The sequence below is a fragment of the Rattus norvegicus genome, chromosome 1 (assembly GCF_021556685.1).
Source record: "Rattus norvegicus strain SHRSP/BbbUtx chromosome 1, alternate assembly SHRSP_T2T, whole genome shotgun sequence".
NCBI lineage: Eukaryota > Metazoa > Chordata > Mammalia > Rodentia > Muridae > Rattus > Rattus norvegicus.
Window position 1 is genome coordinate 50,545,616 of NC_141534.1, and position 27,307 is coordinate 50,572,922.

A 27,307-nucleotide genomic window follows, 5' to 3' on the forward strand; every position below is an offset into this window, starting at 1 on the left:
GCCGCAGCATTCTGGCTTCTTCACGGCATTTGCGGCTTTGATATTTGTCCACATGCTATTTCCAGTTTAAAACAGAAGGCGAATACATTTAAAGAGAGGGGGCTTTAAAACCTCTATTGCTACTATTGTAATGTGTTCTTTTTCAGGCTTTCTATGTGATATTTACCACCTATATTCTATTGCTCCACTTCGAATCCCTCCCCTACCTGCTCATTATAGATGCACAAAGAGGCATGGCAGGGGATGGGCAGAGAACAACCTCAGGTCTTATTCATTCCTCAGGCACTGCCCACCTTCCTTTTGAGACCAGGGCTCTCTCCGGCCTAGAACACACCGCATAGGCTAGGCTGGCTGCCCATCAAGCCCCTAGGGACCAGCCCGCCTCCACCTCCCCAACACTGGGATTACAATGGGGCTACCATGTCTAGATCCTTTTATTTTACATGGGTTCTGGGGTCAGATAGACACATCTGAGACTTCTCTGTGTTTTCACGGAAAAGACCATTTTCTATTTGGCAGGCCCCAGCGTGTGTGTGTGTGTGTGTGTGTGTGTGTGTGTGTGTGTGTGTGTGTGTTTGTGTGTAGGGCAGAGGTCAATCTCGGACCTCATTCCTTGGGATAGACAGGGTCTCTCCCTGGCCTCAGGGGGGCTATTCTGGATAGCCATTGAGTTCCAGAGATCCACAGGCTTCCACCTCCCTAGAACCAGTATTACAAATATACACCACAGGTCTGTGTTTATGGTTCTGGGGATCCAAACCAAGTCTTCATGCTTATAGGGCAAGCCCTTCACCAATAGAGCCATTTCCCCAGCCCCTAGGACATTTTAATAATGCTACAATCTCCCTGACAACCTAATGAACAATGGTTGCTTAGTGATCATGGGATTTTTTTTTCTCTTGCCATGAGGGAACTGGTTTGGAAATACAACGGTCGCTCCACATTGTCAATGGGCCTCAGGCATTTTAGACAGTCCATTTTTGTGTTGTGTATATTAATGGCCTCCCCAAAGCTGTAAAAATTAACTATCTTTTACTAATCAAGGAACAGCTGGTGACATAGTATAATTTCATTTAGTTCATCTAATTAATTCATTTAATTCTTGCACCAGTTCTAGGAAGTAGCTACTTCTACGATTCCTCAAAGGCCATTAAGGAAACCAAGGCTTAGTGTGGACATGGTGCTGACCTTGAACTTGAAGCTGTGTGTTCAGTGCCCACTTTACCATGGCCCCTTGGCCCTTCCCTGCTCACAGAGGCTCCACACCTCTCTCCCTGCCGTTTGTTTTCATCCCATGATATCTCCTTAAGTCTAAGTTCTCAGAAACAACATACACACATTTATACTCAGAATATTTTCGAGACAGATGTGATGATAAAACACACCAGAAAACATCAGTCCGTGACGCACCTTCATGAGTGTCCACATCGCACTATTTATAAAATATTGTGACTTTTTAAATAAATTATCTAATGTAATAGGTGTAAATTAAATTGTTCTGACTCGTTTTCTAATCTATATTCCTTCGGCAATGAGGGAAAGGGAACATTCATTCCCTTACTTGATTTATGAGTTGTATTTCTTCTTTAATATTAAAAAAAAAGCCTGCTTTTGTGTGCCAGACTGAGGCAGAACACTTGCAGATAGGCCAGAGGAAGGGCTGTTGACCAGATGGATCCACCCAGGACCTAGCAATGTTGCCGAGAACCCAGCTTACCGGTCTGCAAGCACGGCTTTTTCCATAGTCTTGTAGCATGCGATTGCTTTGCTAGCACAGAGCAGCCAAGAAATAATGAACAGTGCCTTCCCCCAGACACTTGGACTAGACTTGTCTTAGGCTCAGAAAATGTGTAATCCGTCTGGTGATTACAGGAAATACAAGAGACAAGTCTTAAGGTCATGGGATCAGATGAGACGGCGGGAATTGCTCGAACTAAGTCCAGGAGAGGAGGCAACATGTCTCTGAAAATACTCGGCTGAAATTGAATCTATTCCCAGGTCGCCGCTCTTGTTCACTTTCTGAGCCCCGAGGAAACCACCTCTGGGTGGATCACAGGACGTTTATGTGGTCTATGAAGATATGCTGCCATCTGGTGGCCAAAGGAGAGAAGACAGCTCTAGAGGCCTGAGGGCCACGTGTAAGTGGCCTAGGGGCAAAAGCCCTGCTGTGAGGGGGCCACCAGGCTAAGTCTAGCAGTAGCCAGGCCCCCTGAAAATCCAGAAAGACAGCAAAGAGCCAACCTGGAAGAGTCCTCAGTCTCAACACGAGCTCACCATTGGAATTTGAAAACCTGAGAAAGCCTGGGGCACAAAGTGAAGAGAGAGAGAGAATTTTATCTAGGAAGCTAAGAACACTGATTGACTAGACGTCATTATTAACATCTAGGAATGGTGAGGTGGGAATGTTGTTGATGGGGATGGGGATGACTGTGATGATGGAGATGTTGATGATGTCAGTGATGGAGACAAGTCTAGTCACAGTGTCTGGAGAAGGGACCGTCAGTTATTTCTTGGGATGTTCTGTACTAGCCAAGCAAAGGCATGCTACAAAACCCTGGAGAAAGATGGGCTCGCCATCCAGAAAGCTGGGTTTCTTTTGGATTATGGTTTTGGTATAGTCTAGCATGTCTGCAGTGTGCAACTATAGCAGAAGGGTGTTTACTCATGTCTTCATGGATCGGGAAACAGAGATGGGGGTTCTGGTGCTCTTTACCCTTTTATTTAATCTGGGCTTCTAGGTGTGGGTGGTTCTTCCCTCCTCAGTTCACCCTCCATGATATGTCCAGGGCTATGTCTGCTAGGTAAGTCTAGTCCAGCTGACAATGAAGACCAATCACAAAGTTGATTTTTGGGGTGGGGTGGAGGGGTAGAAACCTTCCTCTCTACGCTCCAAGGGCCGCTGAGGGATCAGCTCCTGCTCTTTAGGTGCATGCATGGGCCTTGCCCCCAGTTGCAGAGCAGACCATGATCTGAGCCAGACATGACTGATTCAGAAGTGGCTCATGACCAGAGTCTGAGCTTTCCAAGCAAGGCAGGTTATTGTTCCCACTGTGGGGAAAGTGACAGCCTTTATTCCCACGGACAGAGCCAAAATTAACACAGCATCTGCAGCCTCCAGGAAGGCAATCCTCGTGTGACCTGAATGACACCCACATGGTGGCTGGACAGAGTCTGAGGCCCCGGGCCAGCACTAGAGGGGACTGACTTTCTAGATCACTAGAAATCTCTCTTGGTCTGCTTAATTCAGTTGGAACTGTATTTTCTGTCACTTGTAGAAGAGTCACATGGAAACAACCGTGCTCCGTGTTTGAGAATGGCATCTATGATGTACGGGACACAAGTGACAAGTCATTCTATCATTGCCTCTCCCACCACAGCCCTAAGGCAGGCTAGGAGACCATTAGCCAGACCTGCCTAACTATCACAGCTGGTGAGCGGGGGAGGGGAACCTGGGTTCCTCCCCAGGTCTCTGCAGTTAGCAGCAGGCATGCTGTTCCCGCTGTGCCACCCCCTGTGTCTGAGCATCAGGAAACTCATCTGCCCAAAGGAACAATATCTAACTCCTACAAGTCTGTAGCACGCAGATTTTTTTTTCTTAAGTACAAAACACTTAAGAACAACCTAGCATTTCCACAGGGGAAACATCAAGGTTCTGAAGCTCCCCTTCTAGGACTCCATGCTACAGAATCGGAAGTGGGGAAAGGGAGACAGGAAATCTGGGAAATGGGAGAAGCCAGGATTGGAAATGATCTACACTCTGTGTGTGTGTGTGTGTGTGTGTGTGTGTGTGTGTGTGTGTGTGTCTGTGTCTGTGTATGTGCATGTGTGTGTGCATGTGTGTATACACGTGTGTGTGTCTGTTTGTGTGCATGTGTGTATGTGTGTTGTGCATGTGTGTCTGTGTGTGTGCGTGTGTGTCTGTGTGTGTGCGTGTGTGTGTGTATGTGTGTGTGTGTCTGTGTGTGCGTGTGTGCATGTGTGTATGTGTGTGTGTGTGTCTGTGTGTGTGCATGTGTGTGTGTGTGTGTCTGTGTGTGTGCATGTGTGTCTGTGTGTGTCTGTGTGTGTGCATGTGTGTCTGTGTGTGTGCATGTGTGTATGTGTGTGTGCGTGTTTGTCTGTGTATGTGTCTGTGAGTGTGTCTGTGTGTGTGTCTGTGTATGTGTCTGTGTGTGTGTCTGTGTGTGTGTCTGTGTATGTGTCTGTGTGTGTGTATGTGTGTGTATGTGTGTGTATGTGTGTATGCATGTGTATATGTGTTTGTGTGTGTGTCTGTGTGTGTGCATGTGTGTGCATGTGTGTATGTGTGTGTATGTGTGTGTGTATGTGTGTATGTGTATGTCTGTGTGTGTCTCTGTGTGTGTCTGTGTATAGGTATGTGTGTCTCTCAAAGAAGACAGAGCCAGCCAGCACGGTACTCAACCCTTCTGAGAGGGAGGCCATCCTTGTAAGGCATTCTTACTGTGCCCACAACTGAGAGGTTGAACTTGCTGGATTTCATTATTATCAGGCATATGCAGAGAGAGAAGCAGGAGTTGCCGGAGTAGTACAGATTGCGATAGTGGAGCCTGCATGGAGCGCTCTGCCTACCCCTTGCCTCATCAGCTGTACCAGGGCACCTGGGGCCTTTCTCTCCCCTCTTGGTTATCAGCTTGTCCCACACTAATGGCCTCTCACGCATATTAATCATATGAGTACTTGGAAAGACTGGTTTAGCTATAGTTGTGATTCTGTTACCACCATTTTTGAGAACTTAAAATAGTAAAGTCACATGAAAAGTCCAGGCTACTCTGTGGGTTGTGGGAAGCCCTCTCCCCGGGGGAGAAGACATTCCTATTGCAATAGTAGGTCAGAGGAGTCTAAGGGATGTGTGTGTGCATCTCCTGGCAACCAATTATGTAGATATAGTAAGTGCCCAGACAAATCTAGAAAGGGGCTGGGCCACATTCACATGCAGGACTTGCTACAACTCACTCCAAATGGTTCCTTTTGCCATAACGCCTGTAGTCAAAGCCGGTTTGTCTCACCTTTCGTTTCTCCCCAGCCGGTGATGTAACACAGTGTCCGGTCGGCAACCACATAATTTGGAGATGGCAGACAAGCTGGGATGACATTATCTGTGATGGTGGCTGGGCTGAAAGGAGCACAGCAAATGTTACATCAACTACTCTGTGGGAGACCCCCACCCTTCACTGAAGATCACCCACAGCCAAGGTACCCACCTCAGCATCCCAACAATTCCCTGGGCCAATATCTCTTTATTTTATTGATGCAGAACAGTATAGAAAACCCTTCATTCTCACAGTGCCCTACAGTGTCCTAGGAGCTAAAGAATCCCCTATGGGAGGGGATGTATGTCTTCGTGTGTGTGCCCATGCAGGAACCAAATGCACACTTGTGCATATGCACAAAGAGGCCACGGGTCAATATCAGGTGTCTTCCTCAGTTGTTCATCTCCTCAGTTTTGGAGACAGAGTCTGTCCCAGAACCTGGACTTCATTGAGTCAGTGAGACTGTCAGTAATCTCTAGGAGTCCTCCTGTCTCTCGCTCCCCAGCCCTGGCCACAGTGTTGGGGTTACCCTCATGCCCAGCTTTTGACATAATGCTGGGTATTTGAACTTGGGTCCCCATGCCTGTGTGGCAAGCGCTTTACCAACTGAGCCCTGTCCTGTGCTTTAGGATTTACTATTAAGTGTAAGAGGGTGCCATTCTGTGGGTGGACCATCCTGAAGCTATCCAGCGACACTACGATCAAAAGATATTTGGCCAGGACTATTTATTCCACCATTCTGGGTCCCAGATCTTCTCATCTGAAAAATGCTAAAATGGTTACAAGAATTCAGGCAAAGGTGTACACCAAGAGAGAGTGTGATTTGGAAGTGAATTCTTCACACGAGTGAACCAGCCCTGTTTTCAAAGAACTTGCACCTGCAAAGAGTTCCATGGATTCACATGCATTCTAACTTTGATTTTTCAAACCCAAAGTCTTAGTGCATTCAGGAGATTTTAAAAAAAGAACAGAAAAAAAAGACTGGAAATGAGAAATGCCCTGTTTTCATTGAGAATCCACTCTTTCCAGCTTTGCAGCAGACACCTTTTCCCAGAATGACCAAAACAGACCCAGCTTCTCACAGGGGTGTCATGCACAGGTTCCTTTATGGGACACCAAGACCTTTGGTCCTCGATCTTTGGGGTATGGAAATAATATGGTAAAAGCCAAGATATGTTAGGCTGTCAGAGAACAGCCTATTTGCTGAATGACTTGTTCAAGCCATTAGATCACTCTAATGAATCTAAGGGAACACACATGGACGGGAAGTCTTGTGTTTGCTCATTTGCTGGGACGCAAGGGAAGGTTCTGGGAACATGAGGGAGATGAACTGATTTACTGAGTAACTCCCCTCCCTCCTCCCTCCCTCCCTCCCTCCCTCCCTTCCAGCACATCAGAATGTCCCAAGACATCACCTCTCCATTTACAGCCCAGTAACATGGCCCAGTGTTTGAGACCAGCAGCCTGCACTGGCTGGACCAGCCTTTGTCTCTGCCAGAATCATCTCCCTGTCATCTGGAAGCCATCAGGCACAGCTGATGTGCTCCAAGTGCCTTTTGCCTGTCCCAAATGTCTAGTTCTCAAAATAGCTGACCATTTGTGTGCTGTGTCCATGGGAAGGGACCTGTTTCCAAACATTCCTAACTCTATGGAACAAACCTAATTACCCAGTGCCTGGCTTTAAAAACTACACTTCAGCAGGGAAAATGCAGACAAAGACCAGTGAGGGAACTTGTGTTTGTGAATTGTTTCTTGTTTCTTTCTGTTCTCTCCTACCTTGGTTTGTTGTTTGGTTGGCTGGTTTTTGCTTCTCTCTCTCTCTCTCTCTCTCTCTCTCTCTCTCTCTCTCTCTCTCTTAAATGTATGTGTGTGTCCAGAGCTGAAATTACAGGTAGTTGTGAACCACTTGATAGAGATTCTGGGAACCAAACTCAGGTTCTCTGAAAAAGCAGCAAGCTCTTAACTGCTGATCTCTCTCTAGTCCCCGCCTCTCCCCTGTATTTGTGGGATTTTACTCTTATTGTTTTGGTTTGGGGCTTTGGTTTTTTGAGCTAATGTCTCTCCCTGTAGCCCTGGCTTTACTGGAACTCACTGTGTAAACCAGGCTAGCCTCAAACTCAGAGAGTTCCACCTGCTTCTGTCTCCCAAGAGCTGGGATCAAGGCATGTGCAACCATGCCAGGCATATGTCTGTAGCTTTTAAAAGTGCTTTGAAGTAATCAAATAATCTCATTTGATTCTTTCATTATATTAGGAGGAGCTTTGTCAGCCTGGAGTAACTAATGGAGTAGCTTTGTCAGCATGGAGTATCTGATGGAGTAGCTTTGTCAGCCTGAAGTAACTGATGGAGTAGCTTTGTTAGCCTGGAGTAACTGATGGAGGAGCTTTGTTAGCCTGGAGTAATTATCAGTGAATTCATATTATTAGCTGGTGGGGGAGACATGGAGGTGACTCTGTACTTTATATTTTAATTCTTTTTCTATATAAGGAAACTGAATCTGGCTTCCTTTTTAAGGAATGTGCCTGGGGTATGCAGAACTGGGCTGAATCCTGGTTTTCTGATGAGATTTATCCCCATTGTTTCCTAAACTCCCATGCTTTGCATACTAGACAGCTCTGCCCCATAGTTGTGGCCCATAAGACCCTGCCATGAAGCTGCTCTCTTTACTCAGCTTGGGATCCAAACCCAGGGGCACCCGTACCGGCTTAGCTTCAGCAGGGCAATGTCAGCGTCGTTGGGTTCCAAGACCAGTTTGGTTACTGCTATTTGCTGAACATCTGACCCAAGGATTCGTTCTTCGTGTGCTCCCAGGATAACCTTGTAGAATTCAGGTCTCGAAGATCTAGAAAGGATGGTGACATTAGGAGTCAAACATAGTCCAGACCCTTCCCTGGTGCCTTCCTGTGCTGTGCACATCACAAGGACTTCCAACACATGTAGCCATCAGGATCTTCAGCAAGACACAAATTCCTAGATTTGTCTGACCCTGGAATGTTCTTGACCTTGAGAGGATCAATGCCTGCCATTGAGCAGACCTGTTTCCCCAGACCTGCACCCCACTCTGTGTCCTCAGATTTTCTCTAGAACTATTTCCCTCTTGCCTAGTTGTCCCAGTGGCTCTTCTGGGTCCCCGATGTTACTACCATGGAAGGCAGGCAGGGAGGTAGTAGGGGAGGAAGAGGGAGGAGAGGAGGGAGGGAAAGAGAAGGATGGGAGGAGGAAAGGAAGAGGAGGGAGAAGGAAGGAGGGAAGGAAGGAAGGAGGAAGAAGGGGAAGGGGGAGGGGAGGAAAAGGGGGAAACAGGAAGAGGGAGGGGAGGACAAGGGAGGGGAAGAAGAGGGAGGGGAGGAAGAGGGAGAAGAGGGGCATGAAGGGGAGGAGAGGAAGAGAGAGGTCGGTCTTTAGAAGGAGATGTCATGCCAGTTACCCATGGAACGTACTTCTCCAAGCAGTGAGCGGCAGTCAGCACCCACTCTGGGGATATTAAAGTACCGCCACAGAAGTGCTGTCCAGAAAATCTGGGGGACAGAAAACAAGAATTTACATTTAGTACAGCTGCTTTGTCCCAATCAGTTGCACAGAAAATCAGAAAGAAGTGTCCATTAGCTCTTTGCTTTGTTGTTTCTATTCCCAGCAGAAAGGACTGCCAGCCCATGTGCAGGACGGTAGAGACACAGTGCCATCTATCCACACCCTTCTTAAGATATCTTGGAGAGCCTTGGATGCCTCCTGCACCACAGAGCAGAGGTGGAGACTCCAGCACGAAGTCCTGTATCTGCACTGTGTCCTATTAACCCTGGACCCCAACACAAACCACCAGTCCAAACCTGCCCTTGAGGCTGCCTTGAATTCCTTATTGGCTAGGGCTTTGCAAACGGTCTCCACCAATCATCCTTTACGGAGGCCAAATGTGACCCCAAGAGCAGTAGTGCAGGCTAATGAGGTCACCAACTCCCAACCAGGGTGCAATGGCTAGAATACAAATGCAAATAACTTCCTATGTAGGGTCGGTCCGGAAAAAGAAAGGGGAAAAACAAAACAGCCAGAAAATAAACCGCCGTTCAATCTCAGAAGGAAAAAAAATCTATTTGGCAGGTAAAGATCATACAGCAAGGAGTTAAGTACTTAAACCAAGAAAGAAAGAAAAACAAAACAAAACAATTCTGTGGCTGGAGATACGGCTCAGAGGTTAAGAACACTGACAGCTCTTCCAGAGGATCCAGGTTTGGTTCCCAGCAACCACATGGTGGCTCACAACCATATAGATCCGGTTCCAAGGGATCTGGTCTCCAAGGGCACCAGGCACACACATGGTGCACATTTGTACACTCGGGCAAGCACTCATATAAGTAAAATAAATAAATCTTAAAAACAAACTCCGAAACAGAGACAGTTCAGCCAGTCAAGCGCACAACTGTTAGTGGCCCTCTGGCGAGCTCACAGAGGGCACGGTGAACAGCAACGGAGTGTGCACGGTGCTGTGGAAGTGAGCCGAGCAAGCTGACAAGCCCACGAGGAGCCTGCTCCCTACGGGTATTTCATAAGTCAGGCCCAGGAAACGTGAATTAAGGATTGCAGATGTGCTCTGCCACATGGGGCCCTGCTTCTGCAGGTTCAGATGCATCTCTTAAACTAGGGCAGTCACAAGCTGGCTTGTCCGTGTGTTTATGAACACACAAGCAGCCTCTGTGTTAAATTCAAGGGGTTTCCATGTTTTCTGGGGATGTCATCATTTTACACAGTTTGTTACATTTACAGAATTTAATGACAACAGCCCAGATCCCCTTTGTTCTATTTTGTTTTGTTTTCCTTAAGTACCATTTTTGGTCATTTTCAAAGTAGAGACCCTAAGAAGATATCTTATGCAACTTCACGTAGCTGCATTAGTTCCTTACATTAGAGAACAGGAAGGTAGGTAGTGAGGCTCAGCGGTGTTGACTTAGCATAAAGAGTCTGTGAAGCTCACACAGAAAGGTGGGAAATGTTTCTGCAACTCCTTACCTTGTTCTAAGGCTGATTTGCCAGGGCCAGGAGTGAGGGTTGGCCACACAGCCACCCACCACCCTCCCAGGGCATTTCTTCGGCTCCACCTGAGGCTTCCCACATTCAAAGGACGATAATGATGCTGTGAAGGGGATATGGGAGGAGGTCACACTTCAGCAGATGCACTGGCTCTGTCATATGGCCCTGATCAATTCATGGCCAATGGCCAGGAGCTGAGTTTGTCACGTTTCCAAGGTCATAGGCAACCTTTGGAACAGTTCCTCTGGGTTTCAAAAGTAGCAGCAGACAGCACAGAACCCTATCTCCAGAAGGGGCCATATACTCTAATCATTTAATTATACCAGTGTAGCTCAGAATTAAAATAAGAGCTTCTCTTGGTGGACTTCGATGGACAAATGTGGTTATTTGTAACGGTTGCCTAGCCTTGATATAATCTACTTAGAACGCCACGCTGCGCTTGTCAACACCATCTGTGTGGCACGGCCAGCCTGCAGCCCACAAGAATCTCAGGACAGCTATAAACATGGCCCAACACATCTGTAGATGACAGCACCATGTTGCAATGTCAAAATTTCCTGAACTGTGGAAGGTCTCCTGAAGTCCATAGCTCTTATCCCCTTGGAAGACAGTATGGTATTTTTTTTTCTTGTGAGTCTGTGCAGGTTGTGTGTCTGTCTGTGTTTATCTGTCTATGTAGACATCAAGTGCAACCGTCCGGTTTTACCTTCTCTCTGCTGGTTTCAGCCTAGACCTGACCCTCCTTTCCCTGCCCTCCTCTGCCCTGCCCTGCCCTGCCCTGCCCTGCATACACCCCAAATACTATAACCAACTATAACTAACAATCAACCCACTTGCCCCACCTGCCTCCTCTCCATTTACCTCCAGTATGCATTCCCTCACATCAGCTAGCCTGTCACCGTACTGGAGAGCAGGGTCTGCATCCCATCTTTGGTAATTCCCTCTAACAGAGATGCAGGGGATATTCAAAAATGCTCCATTGGGGCCTGAAGGCCCAAAGTCTTCAGAAAGGTAACCGTAAGCATTGCTCATGGCATCCCTAGAAGAAACTCCTTCCCTCTTAGTCAACCAGAGAGTGCACACTCTGAGGTAGCTGGAACCCGAATTTTCCACTGTCTATTTGCCATGGCCTGTTCTGAGAAAGCATGCAAGGAAGGCTTTCCAAAGAGAGATGTGTGTTGTGGTGGGACAGTCCTCTCTAAAGCTCAGCTCAGTGCCTATTGCTTCATGCATGTGCATGTGCTAGTTAGTGTTGGTCATCTTGACAGAAAGTACATTCACCCGGGAAGAGGGAACCTGAGCGAGGAGTTGCCTCCACCAATAAGCCTTTAGCCAAGTCTGGTGGGGGTCAGGGGATGCATTGTCTTGGTCAGTGACTGATGTAATACAGCTCAGCCCACTGTAGGTGGTGCCATTCCCTAGGCTGGTGGTCTTGAGTGGCATAAGAAGGCAGGATGAGTCTGTTGTCAGGAGCAAGCTGGTAAAAGCATTCCTCCATGATCTCTGCTGGCCTTCAGGTTCTACCCTTGAGTGGCTGCCTGGCTTCCCTCAGTGACCAACTGTGATATGAAAAGTAGGCCAAACAACCTGTTTTCTTCTCCTGGTTGCTCTGGGTCATGGCATTTTACCATGGCAACAGAGAAACTAACTAGACCATCATTTGGTACCATTGAGCAGGCTATCGCTATGACAGACTTGCCTGCGTTGTTCTGGGGAGGGCTGTTGAAGGATTTTGGAGATCTGTGTGGGAAAAAAAATCATCAGGTGCACAGGACTTTATGAGTTATTCTGTGGGAGCTTTGGAGACAAGAATGTTGAGAAGAGGGTTGGGGATTTAGCTCAGTGGTAGAGCGCTTGCCTAGCAAGCACAAGGCCCTGGGTTCGGTCCCCAACTCCGAAAAAAGGAAAAAAAAAAAAAAAGAATGTTGAAGGCCTGGCTTGTGACATTTCAGATGGGAGTTTGAGGGTCTCTTCAATGACACTACTGGCCCTATTTTATTTATGGGATGTTTTGAATTAGGAATCTGTGAGGTGGAACATTTGCTTTGCTGGGATAATTGATGCTGAAAAATTAGCTGTAATTAACAAGAGACCAGCATCACTTGGTGGAATCTTCTGGAAACTCATTTCCTTAGGGTCAGCATACAGGAACTGTAGTCCATTTGGGGTGGGAGTGGGGCAAAGATGCACACGACAGTGGCAATGGAACTTGGCAAATTGTGTTTAAGCATCTCCCGTGTGGTATTGCTTTTGAAGGTATGGAGGACAGCTGAGGCTTGGCCTCACGGGATACGGCCGTTGGATGCCAAGGCTTGACTCCCTGAGAAAAGTCAGACCCTCTGGTACCCACAGCTGCTGCAGAAGTCAGAGCCCTCTGAAGCCAGGACATGGAGCCCCAGGCATGAAAGCGAGGGCAAGCACCATTTAGGGGCAGCCTGTGCAGGGCAGGTAAAGACAATGGGGTGGGAGAGGGGCAAGGGATAGAAACTGAGTGTAGAGATTGAAAGGGAGACACTGAGACCCTAATGTCTCAGTGGCCAGATCCAAGTAGAGAGGCTACCAAGACAATTTCTTCCCAATATAAAAAAATGCTCCCTAGAGAAAAAGGTCACTCTCCCCTTCTCTAACGCTGGCAGCCTCCGTGTTAACCTACTGTAAAATGGGCCTGTAGAAGTCTGCCTATTACCTTTCCTTCTCCTCCCACCCCAAGAGCCCAAGAGCCACCTAACCTGCTCCTAACCACTGTCCCCCAAATACTGGGAACACAGCCCTTAAGAGCTTTGCAAGCTAAGCCCCTCCCTCCAGTCCCTGGCATCCCAAGTTTTGACTGCAACGTTGGTGAGCACAGAGCAGAAGCAGCCTCACTTTGCAGACACAGCCGTTGACTTGCCATCCCAATACCAAAAACCAATGTCAACCTTCCTTTCCCAGATCCAAGCCCCTTCCTCCCAAAAAAAGAGTCTCAAATCCCCCACGAAGGAGCCTGACATGTTATCTCTAAGTTAGGTGACTAGTGAATAGGAAATCTGGAGGTGGGAGGGGCGGTGGCCAGCAGAAATATGTGAATTAGTGGATGTGAGCACTTGGTCCCCAGGTAGGATAGCTTCTTGGGTAGGCCATGGAACCATTTTGAGATGTGGAGTCCTGCTAAAGGAAGTACATCGCAAGGGCAAGGCTTTGAGAGTTTATAACCTCTTCCCACTTACAGGTCTCTCTCTGTTTCTCTGGGTGCAAATCTCTTGATGGGATCCCTCAGTGTAACTGTTCTAGCTGTTACACTTCAGTCTCTGCCATTGTGGATGGATACCTAGCTCGTGCTTCCTCGAGCTGCTTTGACCACCGCATTTTAATGCAGCAGCCACATGTGGCTAATACACATCCTATCCCTGTGGCTCTGAACTTATTTGACAGGCATCTCAAGCCAGCTGTGGAACCAGTTCAAGGGGAGCCTCCAGGAGACGATTAGTTCCCTTCTACACTTTGAGGCATTGGTGTTTAGTTGGTATGAGGCAAGGACATTAACAGGCCAGGCTCAAGATGCCGGTATGAAAGAGGGCTCAGGGTGAGAGGCAGCCATTTTCTCCTCAGAGGCTCAAAGCCTTTCTGTGGTGGGTGGTTGTTTTGTGTTAGTCCTTGTGAAGAAGTCGCTCCATCTATTGGAAAGTAGTTTTCTTACAAAAAAAATGAAAGAGGAGAAAAAGAAGGGGGATTGGAAAGAGGGAGAAACTCACCACAAAGGGGAATGTTACAATAGTCGTAAAGTTTTCTGGGGTTCATTGTATAGCACCAGGGCCCATTGACATCCCCATCCGGGTTTCGGCAGTACTGAAAAGAGACAGGCATTTGAGAGGAGGCTCCCCAGGATGGAGGGGGGACCAGATTTAGAGAGATAGACCTTCATATGGGATGGAAGGCAGCGTCCCTTTGTTTTCTGACCTCATGTTCTTGGTTTTGTTTTGGTTTGTTTGCTTTTTGGCAAGTTGGTTTAAGGTGCTTATAAGGCCTCCACTGCAGGATGCCAGTGAGCCTCTGTCTCTGCCCAAAGTAAATTCCAACCAGAAAGCCACTCTCTGGGCCAGATGTGGGAGAGCCAGCCATCAGGGACAGTGGACATTACTGGCTGTCATATCATTGGTTGGCTTCAGTAATCCTGGTCCCCAAGAGGCCTTGTTGTTGATTTAAAATGTTTGCACCCTCCATGGGTCAAGACAGAAGGGCAGCGTTTTCTCCAATGCTGGGATATAATAAACGTGGTCTCTGCTCCATGGTCCCTGATTGAAGAGCATCAAACACAGCTCCTAAATCCTGTGGCATCCTGAGGGACAAGAGCGTCTGTGTTCTAACTAAGTGACCAAGAGAGCGTCTAGAGGAGCTCAGGGTGCGGGGTGGAGGGTGTTCAGCAGAACCAACTGTGAGCAAAGAGAATGTCATCTCTATCCTCTGACCCCGGCAGAGGGCCTAATGGTTGCACTGCACCAAAGGCCAAAAGTGTGGACAACCTCGTCAACATAGCAAAGCTTCCAATTAAAACAGAAGATTCCAAGAGATTCCTGGGAGTATTGGAGAGTGCCCAGGGAGGGCAGGACTCTCCTCCTCTCTCCACTCTCCTCCCCATGCAGGGTCTACCACGTCTCTTCACAACAGTGAGCCCCGATGTCTGTTCCCAGACAGCTTCAGAATTGTCAGCTGTAGGACACCCAGCTGTGGCCTCGGCTTTCCCCCTCCCCACCCCAACCTACTTCAGTTTTCCCCTCCCTTCCTTCTCCCTCAACACCAAAGATCAGTCCTGGTGGGTTGCTGTAACCCAAGACTAAATCTGTTCAAACGGTTGGTCAGGAAAACATAACAGACCTTGAACCAGAGGGGCTTACATTCTTTTCCAGACCTGCCCGTGGGTTTGTCTGTGGGGTGAAGATTCTGTGACTGTGGGGCTCCTGGGCAGCCCATTCCTGGCAGGGGGTTCCAGCTGCAGTGACGGCCGTTTTGCCCCGATATTCTTTGCCATTCCCATACATGCAGTCTGTAGGAAGGGAAGAGGAAGGTTACGTGCCCCCAGGCAGTCGAAGCACGATGAAGCGTAGTTGCATCAACGTTCGCTTGCTCCAATATGGTGGTTCTCAACCTTGCTAATGCTGCCAACCTTTAATACAGTTCTTCATGGTGCGGCGACCCCCAACCCTGGTTCTTTCCATTGCTACCTCATACCTGTAATTTTGCTACTGCTATGAGTCATAATGTAAATATCTATACGCCTGATGACTGATGTAGGACTCCTGTTGAAAGGGTCGTTTGATCCGCCCCCAAAGGGGTCTCAACCCACAGGTTGAGAACTACTGCTCTATTACGTGACTATTGGGCTGCTCTCTAGTGGCAGGCCCAGTGACTCAGCCCTCCGACACTGGGGTGCTGGCAGTGAGCAAGGATTGCTGCCTGGTTCTGGAAGTTGCCAGTGATGTTCACAGGCTTGGAAGTGATCCCAACTTTGGTAGGCTGTTTTGGAAGGGAAACTCAGACTGGGACATAGGAAAAGCCCAGCTTCAGAACAGTGTAAATAGTTACAACACTCGAAGGGATTACAGGGCGCCTTGGGAAACTGTTTCCCCACCTTCTGTCAACCACCTCTCTGCTTCCCCAAGGTAGAGCTAGGGCTCATTCTGCGCAGCAGGCCCTCAGCCCACAAGGGTACCCCATGCAGTGTGGGAGCTTCTACATCAGTAACACTTCCTCCTCTGGGTCCAGTGTCCACAGCTGCCCACTCGCTCCTTACCTGTCTCAGAGGTGCCTGGCGCACTGGGAACTTGGGGGACTATGGCTGATTCCGCAACACCCCCTCCTGTCTCCGAGCACCGCTTCAGGTTGCAGTATTCCCACCTGACGCTCGGGTCAGTGGTGAAGCACCAAGGGCCCCTCTGGTCATTATCTGGGTTCCTGCAGTAGTTCATCTCCAAGCCACTGTAAATCCCAAAGCAGTGTGGTCAGCAGGGGTGGGAGAATTCAGCTCCCTCTCAAGTTTGTTTCCAACAAAAGCGTTAGCAAAATTCTTTTGAAACATCCCACTGAGGATATTAACAGTCACAAATGGTCCTCTTAACCAAAACTGAGACAATGGAATATAATATATTGACAATGTATTATATTATTATAATGTATACATACTATATATAACACATATATGATATTGTAACTATATATATGTATATATATATGTTGTATAAATTTAAAAGCAAGCATCATAATATTCTCCTTTAACACCCTGACAAATACTTCTTCCCAAAGTAGTTAAAAGAAATTGGGAGAGATAGGGAAGATGATAAAGTCTTTTGTGGGGGTCAAAAAATCATATTGAGTGAGGGCACTGGGGAACACTGGAGAATTCAACCCTCCTTCAACTCTACTCAAGAACATTGTCTCGAGCTCCCAGAACCCTCACCCCTGCTGTCAACTTAGTTAGAGTCGTGATCTATATCTCTGTGGGAGCTAGAACCCAATGCCGTTTGGAGACACTGAAGACAAGTGACTTTGTCTCAAGCCTGTGCCCACAGCTACAAAAGACCAATCAATGGGATCCTAAGGCACTAGATACGCTAGTGGATACCTGCTTTCTTTCAGTTGAAATACGCTGTACTTCTGGTTGTGGGTGTGAATCAGAAATGTCTCCCACAGGCTCATGTAGTAAACACTTGGTCGCCAGTGCTGTATGAGGAGGTTCTGGTAACTACAGCAGGCAGAGCCTAGCTAGAAGGAGGAGGTCCCTGGGCCAGTCCTTAATACAATATTATACATAATACATCATCATCTGTGACCACTTCCTGTCACTTGCTCAGTCTGCTGTTATGTGTATAGCTTCCTCTGCCTCATGCTCCAGCCACTGTGATGTTCTGCACAGGTGCATGAAGTGATAGATGGCACTCTCTATCTGGAACGATAAGCCAAGAATAAGATTTTCCTTAATTGTGCCTGTCTGGTACTTTGGTCACAGTGGTACCAGAGTAACTAGTATGCCCCATGAGAAGAACAGATCTGAATCTAGGTCGATACGTCTGATAAACATGCTTGTGTCATAGAGCATTTTCATTAACCCAGAAGTCCCGTCTCCACCACCTCCTCCTCCTCCCAGAGGCCAACATCACAGTCTATTCTGTCCCAAGTAGTTTAGCATCTCTTCTCAATAAGAGGATTCCCACAGAATGTGCACTTTTACATAGTCTTTCCTTGATATAAAATTTTCGAGCTCCTTTCCGTGCATGATTGGATCAAAGAGTATTAATTCACACTTTTCTGTTGATGACCATTAGTGTTATTCAGCTTTGGGATATCATAAGTGAGTGAGTATTCTTCATAATAGCCTTCATAAATAAGCAAATCTATGAATAGTTTTCTTGAAGAAGAAAAAAGAAAACTATGTACCAAGGTGTCGTGGCTTTCCCCCCCTAACTCCAGCACTTAGGAGCAGAAGCAGGTGGGTGTTCTGTGAGTTCCAGGCCAGGTCTGGGCCAGCCAAGGCTACATCACTAGGCTAGGTTAGATGACGACTTTGTCGAGTCAGCTCTCTCCTTCCCTCTTGACACCGGCTCAGGGGAGCCGACTCGGGTTGCAGTGTCTGGATAGGAAGTGCCTTTGCCCACTGAGCCATCTCATCAGGCCCCCCCGTGCATATTCTTAAAGATTTCTTTGAGGAATAGTGATTCTATCTCGTGAGGTAAATATTTGGGGAGTAGAATTGCAATTTATAGGGTAAACGCATGTCTGCTTAGCCTTATGAGAAGCCATAGGCTGACTTCCAGAACGGTCGCGGTGTTTACCTTTAAGTAAGTACGTGTGCTGATCCCACATCAATTACTTTAGCCACCTTCTTTATTTTAGTTTATTTTGTTTTTATTTGTACTAGTGTTTGCCTGAAGGTCAGTGTGTTATATTTATGCAGTGCCTATAGAGACCAGAAGAGGGATGGTTCCCCTGGGACTGCAGTCACAGCCAAGTGTGAGCTGACGAGTAGGTATTGGGATTTGAACTTGGGACCACTGAAAAAGCGACCAGTGCTCTTAAGCACTGAGATATCTCTCCAGCCCCAATCTATCCCTTAAATACCTTGGACTTGCAGTAAGTGCATAGGACAGCTCAGGTATTTCAATGGTTTTATGTTTTAATTAATGTGTTACTTTGTGTGTGTGTATAAATGAATTACTCTGTGTTTGTGTACCTGCATGTGTATGTGTGTGTGTCTGTGTGTGTCTGTGTGTGTGTGTCTGTGTGTGTCTGTGTGTGTCTCTGTGTGTGTGTGTGTGTATCTGTGTATGTCTGTGTGTGTGTGTGTGTGTGTGTGTGTGCGCGCGCGCGTGTGTGCAGGTAAATATGTTGTGATGTATGGTAGTCAGTTCTCCCTTCTCACGGGTCTGCTTCAGCAAAAAACCATCCTCTCATAAGACAGTTTCAGAACATTACATGATACAACTGAGTCTCCAAAGAACCCAAAACTTTCCACTCCACACATCTTTCTCCACTCCCTGATCACCCCTTACTCCTGTCTTTTTACAGGTAGCCATGTCTACGCTGTGCCTGATGGGTTTTCCTGTAGTTATTATCCCTAGTTCTTTGATGGCCTATGATGCTAAACTTTCTCAGTGTTTCTCAGGCTATTGGCCATCTGTGTGTCTTTCCCTGAGAAATACCTATTTGTGTCTATTGCCATTTTTTACAATATGGGCAGGGGGCACTTATATATCTGTACTTGAAGCACCTATGAACTGAGAATAATTTTTCTCCCAGTCTCCAGTCTCCAGTATCTGTTTTCTCAACGGTGATACTTGTCAAGTTTCCGTTTTTTAAAAACATAAATTATCATTCTATAAAATATTTTGCTTAAAAGATTTCCCTTTCCCCGGGTTATGAAAACACTTTCCTCTTTTCTCCCCTCAGAAGTTTCACATGTCAGCTTTAGTTAAAGCTTCTACGCTGAGGTATGACAGTTAGTTATGGCATATCTATTTTGATATAAAACATAAGTCAGGAATGCCCACTCTGAGTTTGCTGGGTTTGGGGTTTGGGTTTGCGGGGTTGGAGGTGTTATACACAGTATCTGCTATTCCTTTACTGTTCCGGAAAAAGATGGCCTTTGAGCTCTGAGCTGCTCTGCTGTCTGCACTGGGAACACGGGGCTTATTTCTGCACCGTTCTCACTTCCTTTCTGTCCGTGCCCCTTCCTGCTGACACAGGACACTCAATGATCTTCATTGCTGTCTGTGGGCCTCACCAAGTAGTTTGTGGTTTTTATAGTATGGCTGGCGATGTTTATAATTTTATGGTTCAGTTGCGTGTAGCTAGTCTAGAAGATATACAATGACTGGTCCGCTGACCTCATGTGTACCTCCTGCTCTTTGAACATGTCAGTTCACTCAGTCATTATGGCTGTCTATGTCCACTGGTCATGTGCCTGTGAACCAGGATGCCTGTACTTCATTTCAGAACGTGAGCCCCTCCCTTCTGTCTTTTGTTCATTTCCTCCTTCTCTTCTTCCCTTTTTCCTTCTGTCCCTCCCTTTATTCCTTCTTTTTTTTTCTTTTCTTTTTTTCGGAGCTGGGGACCGAACCCAGGGCCTTGTGCTTGCTAGGCAAGCGCTCTACCACTGAGCTAAATCCCCAACCCCCTTTATTCTTTCTTACTTTCCTCTCTCCCTCATAGCCTCCCTCCTCTCCTTTCCCTTCCTTCCTTCGCTCCTTCTTCCCCTTCTCCCTCCTTAATTAACTCTCTTGCTTCCTTCCATTGTCTTACTGCAATGGTTCCCAACACTCTTACTCTCTGACAACCCATATCCCTTGAGAGCACTGGGCTTCTGTCTAATAAGGCTTCCCAGGTGAGGTTACTAAAAGGAATGGAAATGCAGATTCCATTAGAAATATTAGCCTGTGAACCAAACACAAAACTCCACTCCAGTGGTTTGCAGTGGAAGGACCCAGCCCAATGCTGATAGCCAGCCTCATCTTTAACACGGAGGAGTTATGGTACTAGTTCTAAGCTTTATGGTGACTTGTTCTCACAAGGATTTCACCAATGGGACCTTACCACCTCCACAGGTTTCCCCTTGCTTCTACAAAATTTCTCAGGAAAGGGAGCCAATTAAGGGCTTCTCTTCTTTTAGGCCCATTTCTCAAAAGCCAAGTCCCTGTCATATTCTGCCCCATGTGGTAAGTAATCTCAGAGAAACTTAGTCCAGACATATTAGCCTAAAGCATGGGGCATGTGAAAACCTAAGCTAGCTATTGATCCTCTCATGGTTAAAATCAAAGACATACGCATCTGGGAAGTTCGCTGGGGTCTTCGAGTGACTATGTGGAGTCATAGATACCCAGGACTGGCACTTCTTCCCTGTGTTGGTAGTGGACGATGTGCCCCGATAGCTCTTTCCATTGCCCTGGTAGCACTCCTGGACCACAGGTGTTTGCTCCGGAAGAACTGAAATCAAAGCAGAAGAAATCGAGACAAATAAGATCCGGAGCAGGCAGGCCTGATCACTATTTACGACACATGCAGTAAACACTCTATGGGAAATCCCAGTGTGTGTGTGTGTGTGTGTGTGTGTGTGTGTGTGTGTGTGTGTGTGTACGCAAGTATGTGTGTATATGCTCTCACACAACAAGTATACCATTTACAGTGTTGTACAACAAAAACCTCGGAAGATGAAAGATGAATAAAAGAGGCCAGAGTGTTGTACACAATGGCGTTTCCAGTTATCAAGTTATTTTTATGAATCACTACCTGATGTTCATGAGAACAAGAGGCCAGGATGTTCCACAGTGAGGAGACCAGGCAGGATGGGACCAGACCTGACCCTCTTGCATACTTCCTTAGACTCTCTTTGGTCATAGGATACCAAAGCCTTGAGCTTCTGGGGATGGGGCAGAGGGGGACCTGCCTCTAGGACACAAGAAAAGACCATTGGTTCTCGAAGATGACCTCAGTGGGACACTAGCAGGTTGGGATGGTAGAATAGTCTTGTTAGTTGTGAATGGATCCTCTGGTGAAGACACTAATATGTATGGATGAAGGGAGGACTTCGGCAGAGGCAGGAACGTCTAAAACAAGAACAAAATAGAAACTCGGGGAGCAAAACACACAGCATCAGAGATGAAGAATTCCTGCAAGGGATTGATCAGCAGACGACACAGTTAAGTGAGCAGTCAGTGAGCTCCAAAGTACTTGGGTAAGGAAACGCTGGATGGCGGCAATGAGACTGTGGACAGAACACTACCTCAATAGTGGACTTCAAGCCAACCACGCACAATTCTATTAATGCAAATATCTCAGTTAGAAAACTAATAAGATACATCACACGAGCATTAATGTATGTAGGCAGAGCTGCAAAGTCTCTGTTCACATCAGTAAAGAGAAACCTCAGAGTTTCAGGGACAGAAGGAATGTTTTCAGAAACAGTGGCATAACCAGGAGACATCCCCTCAAGAAGATAAGGATGTCTTCAATGCGTACGCACCTACCAATAGAGCTTCACAATACAGAAGGCAAACAGAAGCAAAGGGAACATAGACTAATCTGCAATTGAAGCTGGACACGTGAGCAACTACAGTAGGAATACAGAACCCTAATAGTATTTGTTCCAGTTGACTTTTATAAGAAACTTCCTAAGTACAACAGAAGTCAAGACTTCAAAAGCTTCGGACTTGCTCACAGAGACTGTATCCTGAGGCACAGGGCAAACAACAGGCGAAAAATACTATAAAGGAAATCATACAAGCCTCACTCTGACCCACAGCCAGATTGGGCGAAGCAAAGGTGCCACACCCTGACACACTGTGAAGAAACCGCTAGAGAACGAACTTGATTGGAGCCTCTGCTCAGTGGGCTCTCGAGACCCACTCTCACCTGAGGAATCTGACTGGTCTGGTGATACCGAGGACCCGCAGGACGGAATCTCACAGTACTCCCACCTCAGCTGGCTGTCAGTGGTATAGCACCAGGGAGCAGTTTCTCCATCTGGGTTCCGGCAGTAGTTCTCTTCCAGATTTCTAGAAAGGACGTATGAGTTTTACTCTTCAAAGACTTTCAGTAAGCAAGGTGCACATGTTAGAGGGAGCACTGTTCATGTCTAATATGCTAGAATCGTGCTTGCTGAATGATTGACAGGTACCAGGAGGAAGCTTAAATTGGGCTTAGATATCACATGGCATGGCAAGTAATCCAGCATAGAGGAAGCAATGGCTAAAATGTATTCCTTGAGCTGGAGAGATGGCTCAGCAGTTAAGAGCACTGGCTGCTCTTCCAAAGGTCCCGAGTTCAACTCCCAGCAACCACATGGTGGCTCACAACCATCTGTAATGGGATCTGATGTCCTCTTTTGGCATGAGGGGTACATGCAGCACTTATATGCATAAATTAAATAAACAAATCATACACACACACACACACACACACACACACACACACACACACACACACACACACACACACACACATATTCCTTGACTCCCTGTGATGGAATAAAATAAATCTTTAGTTCTGGGTCAGGCACTGTGTTGTATGCTGGAGCAAAGAGGATTTTTCCCCACTCTGTCCTCCAAGTCTCAAACTTACTAAGTCTAGAGTAGAGCCCTAGAGTTTCCGTCTCTAGTATCACTGATGGTATTGGTGGGGCATACTTTGAGAAAGATTGTAACAGGTAAAACACTGTCGAATGTCTCTTTCCTTGCATGTGATCTAACCAGTCTTCATTCTTGATTTTTTTTATATCACAACCAAGATGAAGTCAATGGGCTCCACAGCCCACGGCAACAGGGGTAAGGAAGGAGACGGGAAGGACATACTTGCAGGGGAAGTTTTCTGGCGTCCTGTTGTGCCTATGAGGTGTTTGCTCACTCCAGCGCTGACAGGTTTTCCCAGACGCAGTGACAGACACGGTCCCTCGGTAATTTTCACCTCTCCCCTTCAGACATTGGTAGGTTGGGCCCGGTGGGGGTGGGGGTGTTGCTTGAATAGAGGAAAGAATTGATTGTGAATGGTTTTCCATTATGAATGCATCGACAGATGTTTTGGAAGGGTGAAGGCAGGGTCTCTCTGTTATGCCCTCTCCTACTCCTCTTGGGATTTTATACCTGGGGACAGCCTAGTACTTTCAGTTTGGTAGTCTATATATCTACACAGCCATTTCAATCAGGAATGTCTCTAAAGATGGACCCTGGGGCCAGATGCTTCTGTCTCTAGTGTTTTGTGTTACTTCATCAAGCATGTCAAAAATCAGCCTAAGTTCTCCCCCACCTCAAATCTTTACATACACCTTTGACCCAGGCCCTTTTGAGAAAAATACGTAATTCACTAGGTAAACACAACTGACCACCACCCATCTCCCATAGAGGCACAAGGCTGAGAAAGAGACCATGGGAAAAGATGAATATCTTGGATACATATGCACCTACCAACAGAGCTTCAAAATACAGAAGGCAAACAGTTAAACCCTAAGGGGAATAGATTAATCTACAGTTAACCAATGACTCAATAACCAATAAAATAAAAATACAGAAAAAAAACCACTAAAACCAAATATCTTTAAGAAAAAGTATGCATCTAGAAATTCAGACTTTGTTGAGGGGTTGGGGGCATGACCCATGAGGAGAAACTGGTGTTGTAATGAGGAAGACAGTCTGAGGAATCTCTGCTTTTCAATGATGGCAGAGCAAAGAAGGGAGACTGTCCCTGTATGTCTTTTTCTAGCATTTACTTGCTCATGGCCTGTCTACCCTTTGAGACTTTTCCATTCCAATTGCCAAGAAGAAGCAGTGTGAAGTTTTTCCCATGTGTCACTTCTATGAGCTCTACTTCTCTTGAGCATCCCCAAGTCAGACAGCTGAAACAGCTGGGTGCCTGCTGACATCTGTTAACAGCTCAACAATTAGGGAAAAAACTCTGTTAATGAAGTTCATGAGACAGCCATGCTGTCAGGCTCCTTCAGCTCAGAGAAGATTGAAATAGCAGAGCTACAGTCCAGAAATCTGCATTTGAGCAGGCTTATGAAGAAGGATGTGACCCAACTAACTCTATGTGGTCCTTTTGTTTCTGTTTTTGTTTTTTTGTTTTTTCTTTTCTTTTTTTAGGAGCTGGGGACCGAACCCAGGGCCTTGTGCTTGCTAGGCAAGCGCTCTACCACTGAGCTAAATCCCCAACCCCGGTCCTTTTGTTTCTAGTTTGACTCTGACCCTTCCTAGCTCATGTGTTTCTGCAGTCACCTTGGATTTGAGAAATGACTGGAGGGATGGATAAACAGCTTTGTGTATGTGCATGTGTGCACATGTTCATGTGCCAGGGGACTACCCCAACTGTCACTACCTAGACATTTTTATTTTTTCTTTTTGAGACAGGGTCTTTTACTTGGAAGTGACCAAGTAGGCTAGCTGGGCAGCAAGACCTGGGTAGAGATCCAATTGCTTCCACCTATCTTGGCCCGCTTCCACCTCCCCACTGACACCACCATGCTCAGTTGAGTTTTGTTTGTTTCTTTCTTTCTTTTTTGATGTTGGTTCAGAAGGTTGAACTCAGAGCATTAGGCTTGTGGGGCAAGCACTTAGCCTACTGAACCATCTCTTTGGCCTCTGGATTTTGACAAAAGGGTTCACTCAAACACTGGGCCTTCAAGACAGACCATCCCCAAGTTAAGGCAGTTACCCATGATGGAGAGGCTACATTACGGGTGAACAGTCAGCTTCTGGGAACCAGACTGCTCCCCTTAAGTGGTAGTGGCATCATGATGATGAAGATGATGATGATGAAGATGATGATGATGAAGATGAAGATGATGATGACGACGATGACAATAATGACAACCACAATAGCTTCCCCAGCAGAAGCAGAGCTGACATAATACAACAGCCTACTGATAACCAAGGCCTCCTACTCCATCAGCTATATGAATCCCAAGCCCTTCTTTTGTTTCCCCCTTTCTAGAAAGTCCAGAGCTCCTGTCCACACCTGAAAGATGAACTTGGCATCACTGAGCCCCTTCGTGAGGCCACAGTGATTACATCATTCTCTGCTTGCCTGTCTATCTGCCAATTACACCATCTCTCTGCCTTTCACCATTCCTGCATCTTTAATGGACAGACAGGACATGGGTGCGGGGGTCCAGTCTGTTAGGGCTCCTGGAGCTATGGCTTTCCTTTGAAGTGATAATATTCACAAAAGGTAGAAATCTCTGGGCAGGGAGCAATAAATAAATAGATAGCCTTACCAGTTACCTAAATAGCTAATAAGTTGGATGAAAGGGGTCAAGAACATCCTACAGGCCTGTAGAATGACTCTTTAGGACCTCTACTCAGCTACCAACAACATTCCAAAGGAAGGCAGGTGGGGGTGGGGTAGCTCCCAGAGTATCGGGTATGAAGATAAACTTACTGCAGCGGGGGATGTCACAGTATTCCCAGCGTTTGTTGGGGTCTGTGGTGAAGCACCAGGGCCGCGGCTCCCCGTCAGGGTTGCGACAGTAATTCATCTTCAAGTTCTTGCTTGGAAATCTGGGCAGACAAGAAGGATTTTTTTTACCCTTGTTCTCTTTCATTTTATCATTTGCTGTGATAACATACCAATAATTTAAGAATTAAAAAAATCATATAATTCATCATGTACTTCTTTTTACTTTTCTAATTTTTTTTATTGTTCTCTTGTTTATTACATCTCAACTGGTTTCTCCTTCTTCCCCTCCTCCAGTCTTTCCCTCTCACCTCCCTTCTCCCCCAGATTTACTTCCCACCCTTTGCCTTCCCTCGGAAAAGAGTAGGCTTCCCAGGGACACTAAAAAGCTTCTGCAAAGCAAAAGACACTGTCAATAGGACAAAATGGCAGCCCAGTGGATGGGGAAAGATTTTCACCAACTCTACATCTGACAGAGATAGATCTACACTAACGAGCTTGAGAAACTAGACATCAACAAACTAAACAATCCAATTAGAAAAGTGAGGTGCAGATCTAAACAGAGTTCTCAACAGAGGACTCTTAAATGGTCAAGAAATACTTAAAGAAATGTTCAACATCCTTAGCTATCAGGGAAATGCAAATCAAAACGACTGAGATTCCACCTTATGGCTATCGGAATGGCTGAGATCAAAAACGCAAGTGACAGCTTATGCTGTTGAAGATGGATTTTTTTAATAGCAATAAACATTCATGCAGATTCATGAGAATCTTTGAGAATGAGCAACCGCTTAGCACCTGCCATTAGAGTTAGTCTTCTGCTGGTAACCCAGGAAGAAAGATAGGCTTGGTCTTCCAAGGACTACATTTCTAGAGGTTTCCATGTGCAAGACATATAGAAGAAGATGAGAAACTAACCATCCAGAATATTGAAGCAAGCAAACTTCAGTTATCCAGCTGCAAATAATAGCAATCTTCAAAGAACAAAGTGCTCACTGTCTTCAGACAGTCATGTGGTAGAGGCAGGAAATTGATGCCTGGTCCTACTGGTCTACCAGGCTCCCGGCCCATTACCAGGAAGCTTAGAGAATCCAAGATTGGGAACTATGTTCCTTCAAGGACCTGGCCAGGGAGTCCTACTTGGCAAGGACCCAGGGGTTTAACTGGGAGATTGTCTCTGTGCCCAGTTCCTTTCTGAGACTGGGCGTTTAGAACAAAGAGAAAAGCTAGCAATGGTCTAATTGCCCCTCTTCTGATTTCTACAGTTGGCTTGACCTAGTCATACTTTAAGGACACTATTGTGCTTGCCTTTGAAAGGCAATGGCAGGAGCCATGTTTTAAGTTCTTTGGAATGGAAAGATGCAAAACTCAGCGATGTCACCATTCACAGGGACAGCTGTGGCTTAGCCACACTACTGAGAGTCTTAGTAGCCTTGTTATGACACCAGGGTCATCACAGAAAAAGTAAGAGCATGACATCTGTGGGGAGATGTTTTCCTGTGAAAAAATACGACCTTGAACCCTCACAAGTGCTTGCTCTGAAAACCATCACTGCCTTCTGCAACAGGGAGCCCCTGGTCCTGTTCTTAAACTCACAGTCACCTTTGAGAACATGGTAAGAGCTGTGAATGGCACAGTATAAATATATATCAAATATCGGGAATCTGTAAGACGCTTGATACCTATAGATCACAGTTAGAATGTCTAGACTATACTGGTATAAAAAGAAAGGAATGGGGGTTGGGGATTTAGCTCAGTGGTAGAGCACTTGCCTAGGAAGCTCAAGGCCCTGGGTTTGGTCCCCAGCTCCGAAAAAAAGAACCAAAAAA

At 46.5% G+C, this 27,307-nt stretch overlaps 1 protein-coding gene across 1 annotated transcript in view; it reads right to left on the reverse strand.

Annotated features, from left to right (window-relative positions):
* Positions 1-27,307, reverse strand: part of Plg (plasminogen) — a 42,199-nt gene that overhangs the window by 913 nt on the left and 13,979 nt on the right. Inside the window, exons 7-17 of the mRNA NM_053491.2 lie at positions 25,464-25,582; positions 22,886-23,048; positions 21,948-22,090; positions 20,363-20,522; positions 15,841-16,025; positions 14,945-15,093; positions 13,805-13,898; positions 10,053-10,176; positions 8,492-8,569; positions 7,753-7,893; positions 5,028-5,134 (exon numbers count right to left, since the gene is read on the reverse strand). Coding sequence (NP_445943.1) covers positions 5,028-5,134; positions 7,753-7,893; positions 8,492-8,569; positions 10,053-10,176; positions 13,805-13,898; positions 14,945-15,093; positions 15,841-16,025; positions 20,363-20,522; positions 21,948-22,090; positions 22,886-23,048; positions 25,464-25,582 — 1,463 coding nt within the window. The remainder of the gene's footprint in view (positions 1-5,027; positions 5,135-7,752; positions 7,894-8,491; positions 8,570-10,052; positions 10,177-13,804; positions 13,899-14,944; positions 15,094-15,840; positions 16,026-20,362; positions 20,523-21,947; positions 22,091-22,885; positions 23,049-25,463; positions 25,583-27,307) is intronic.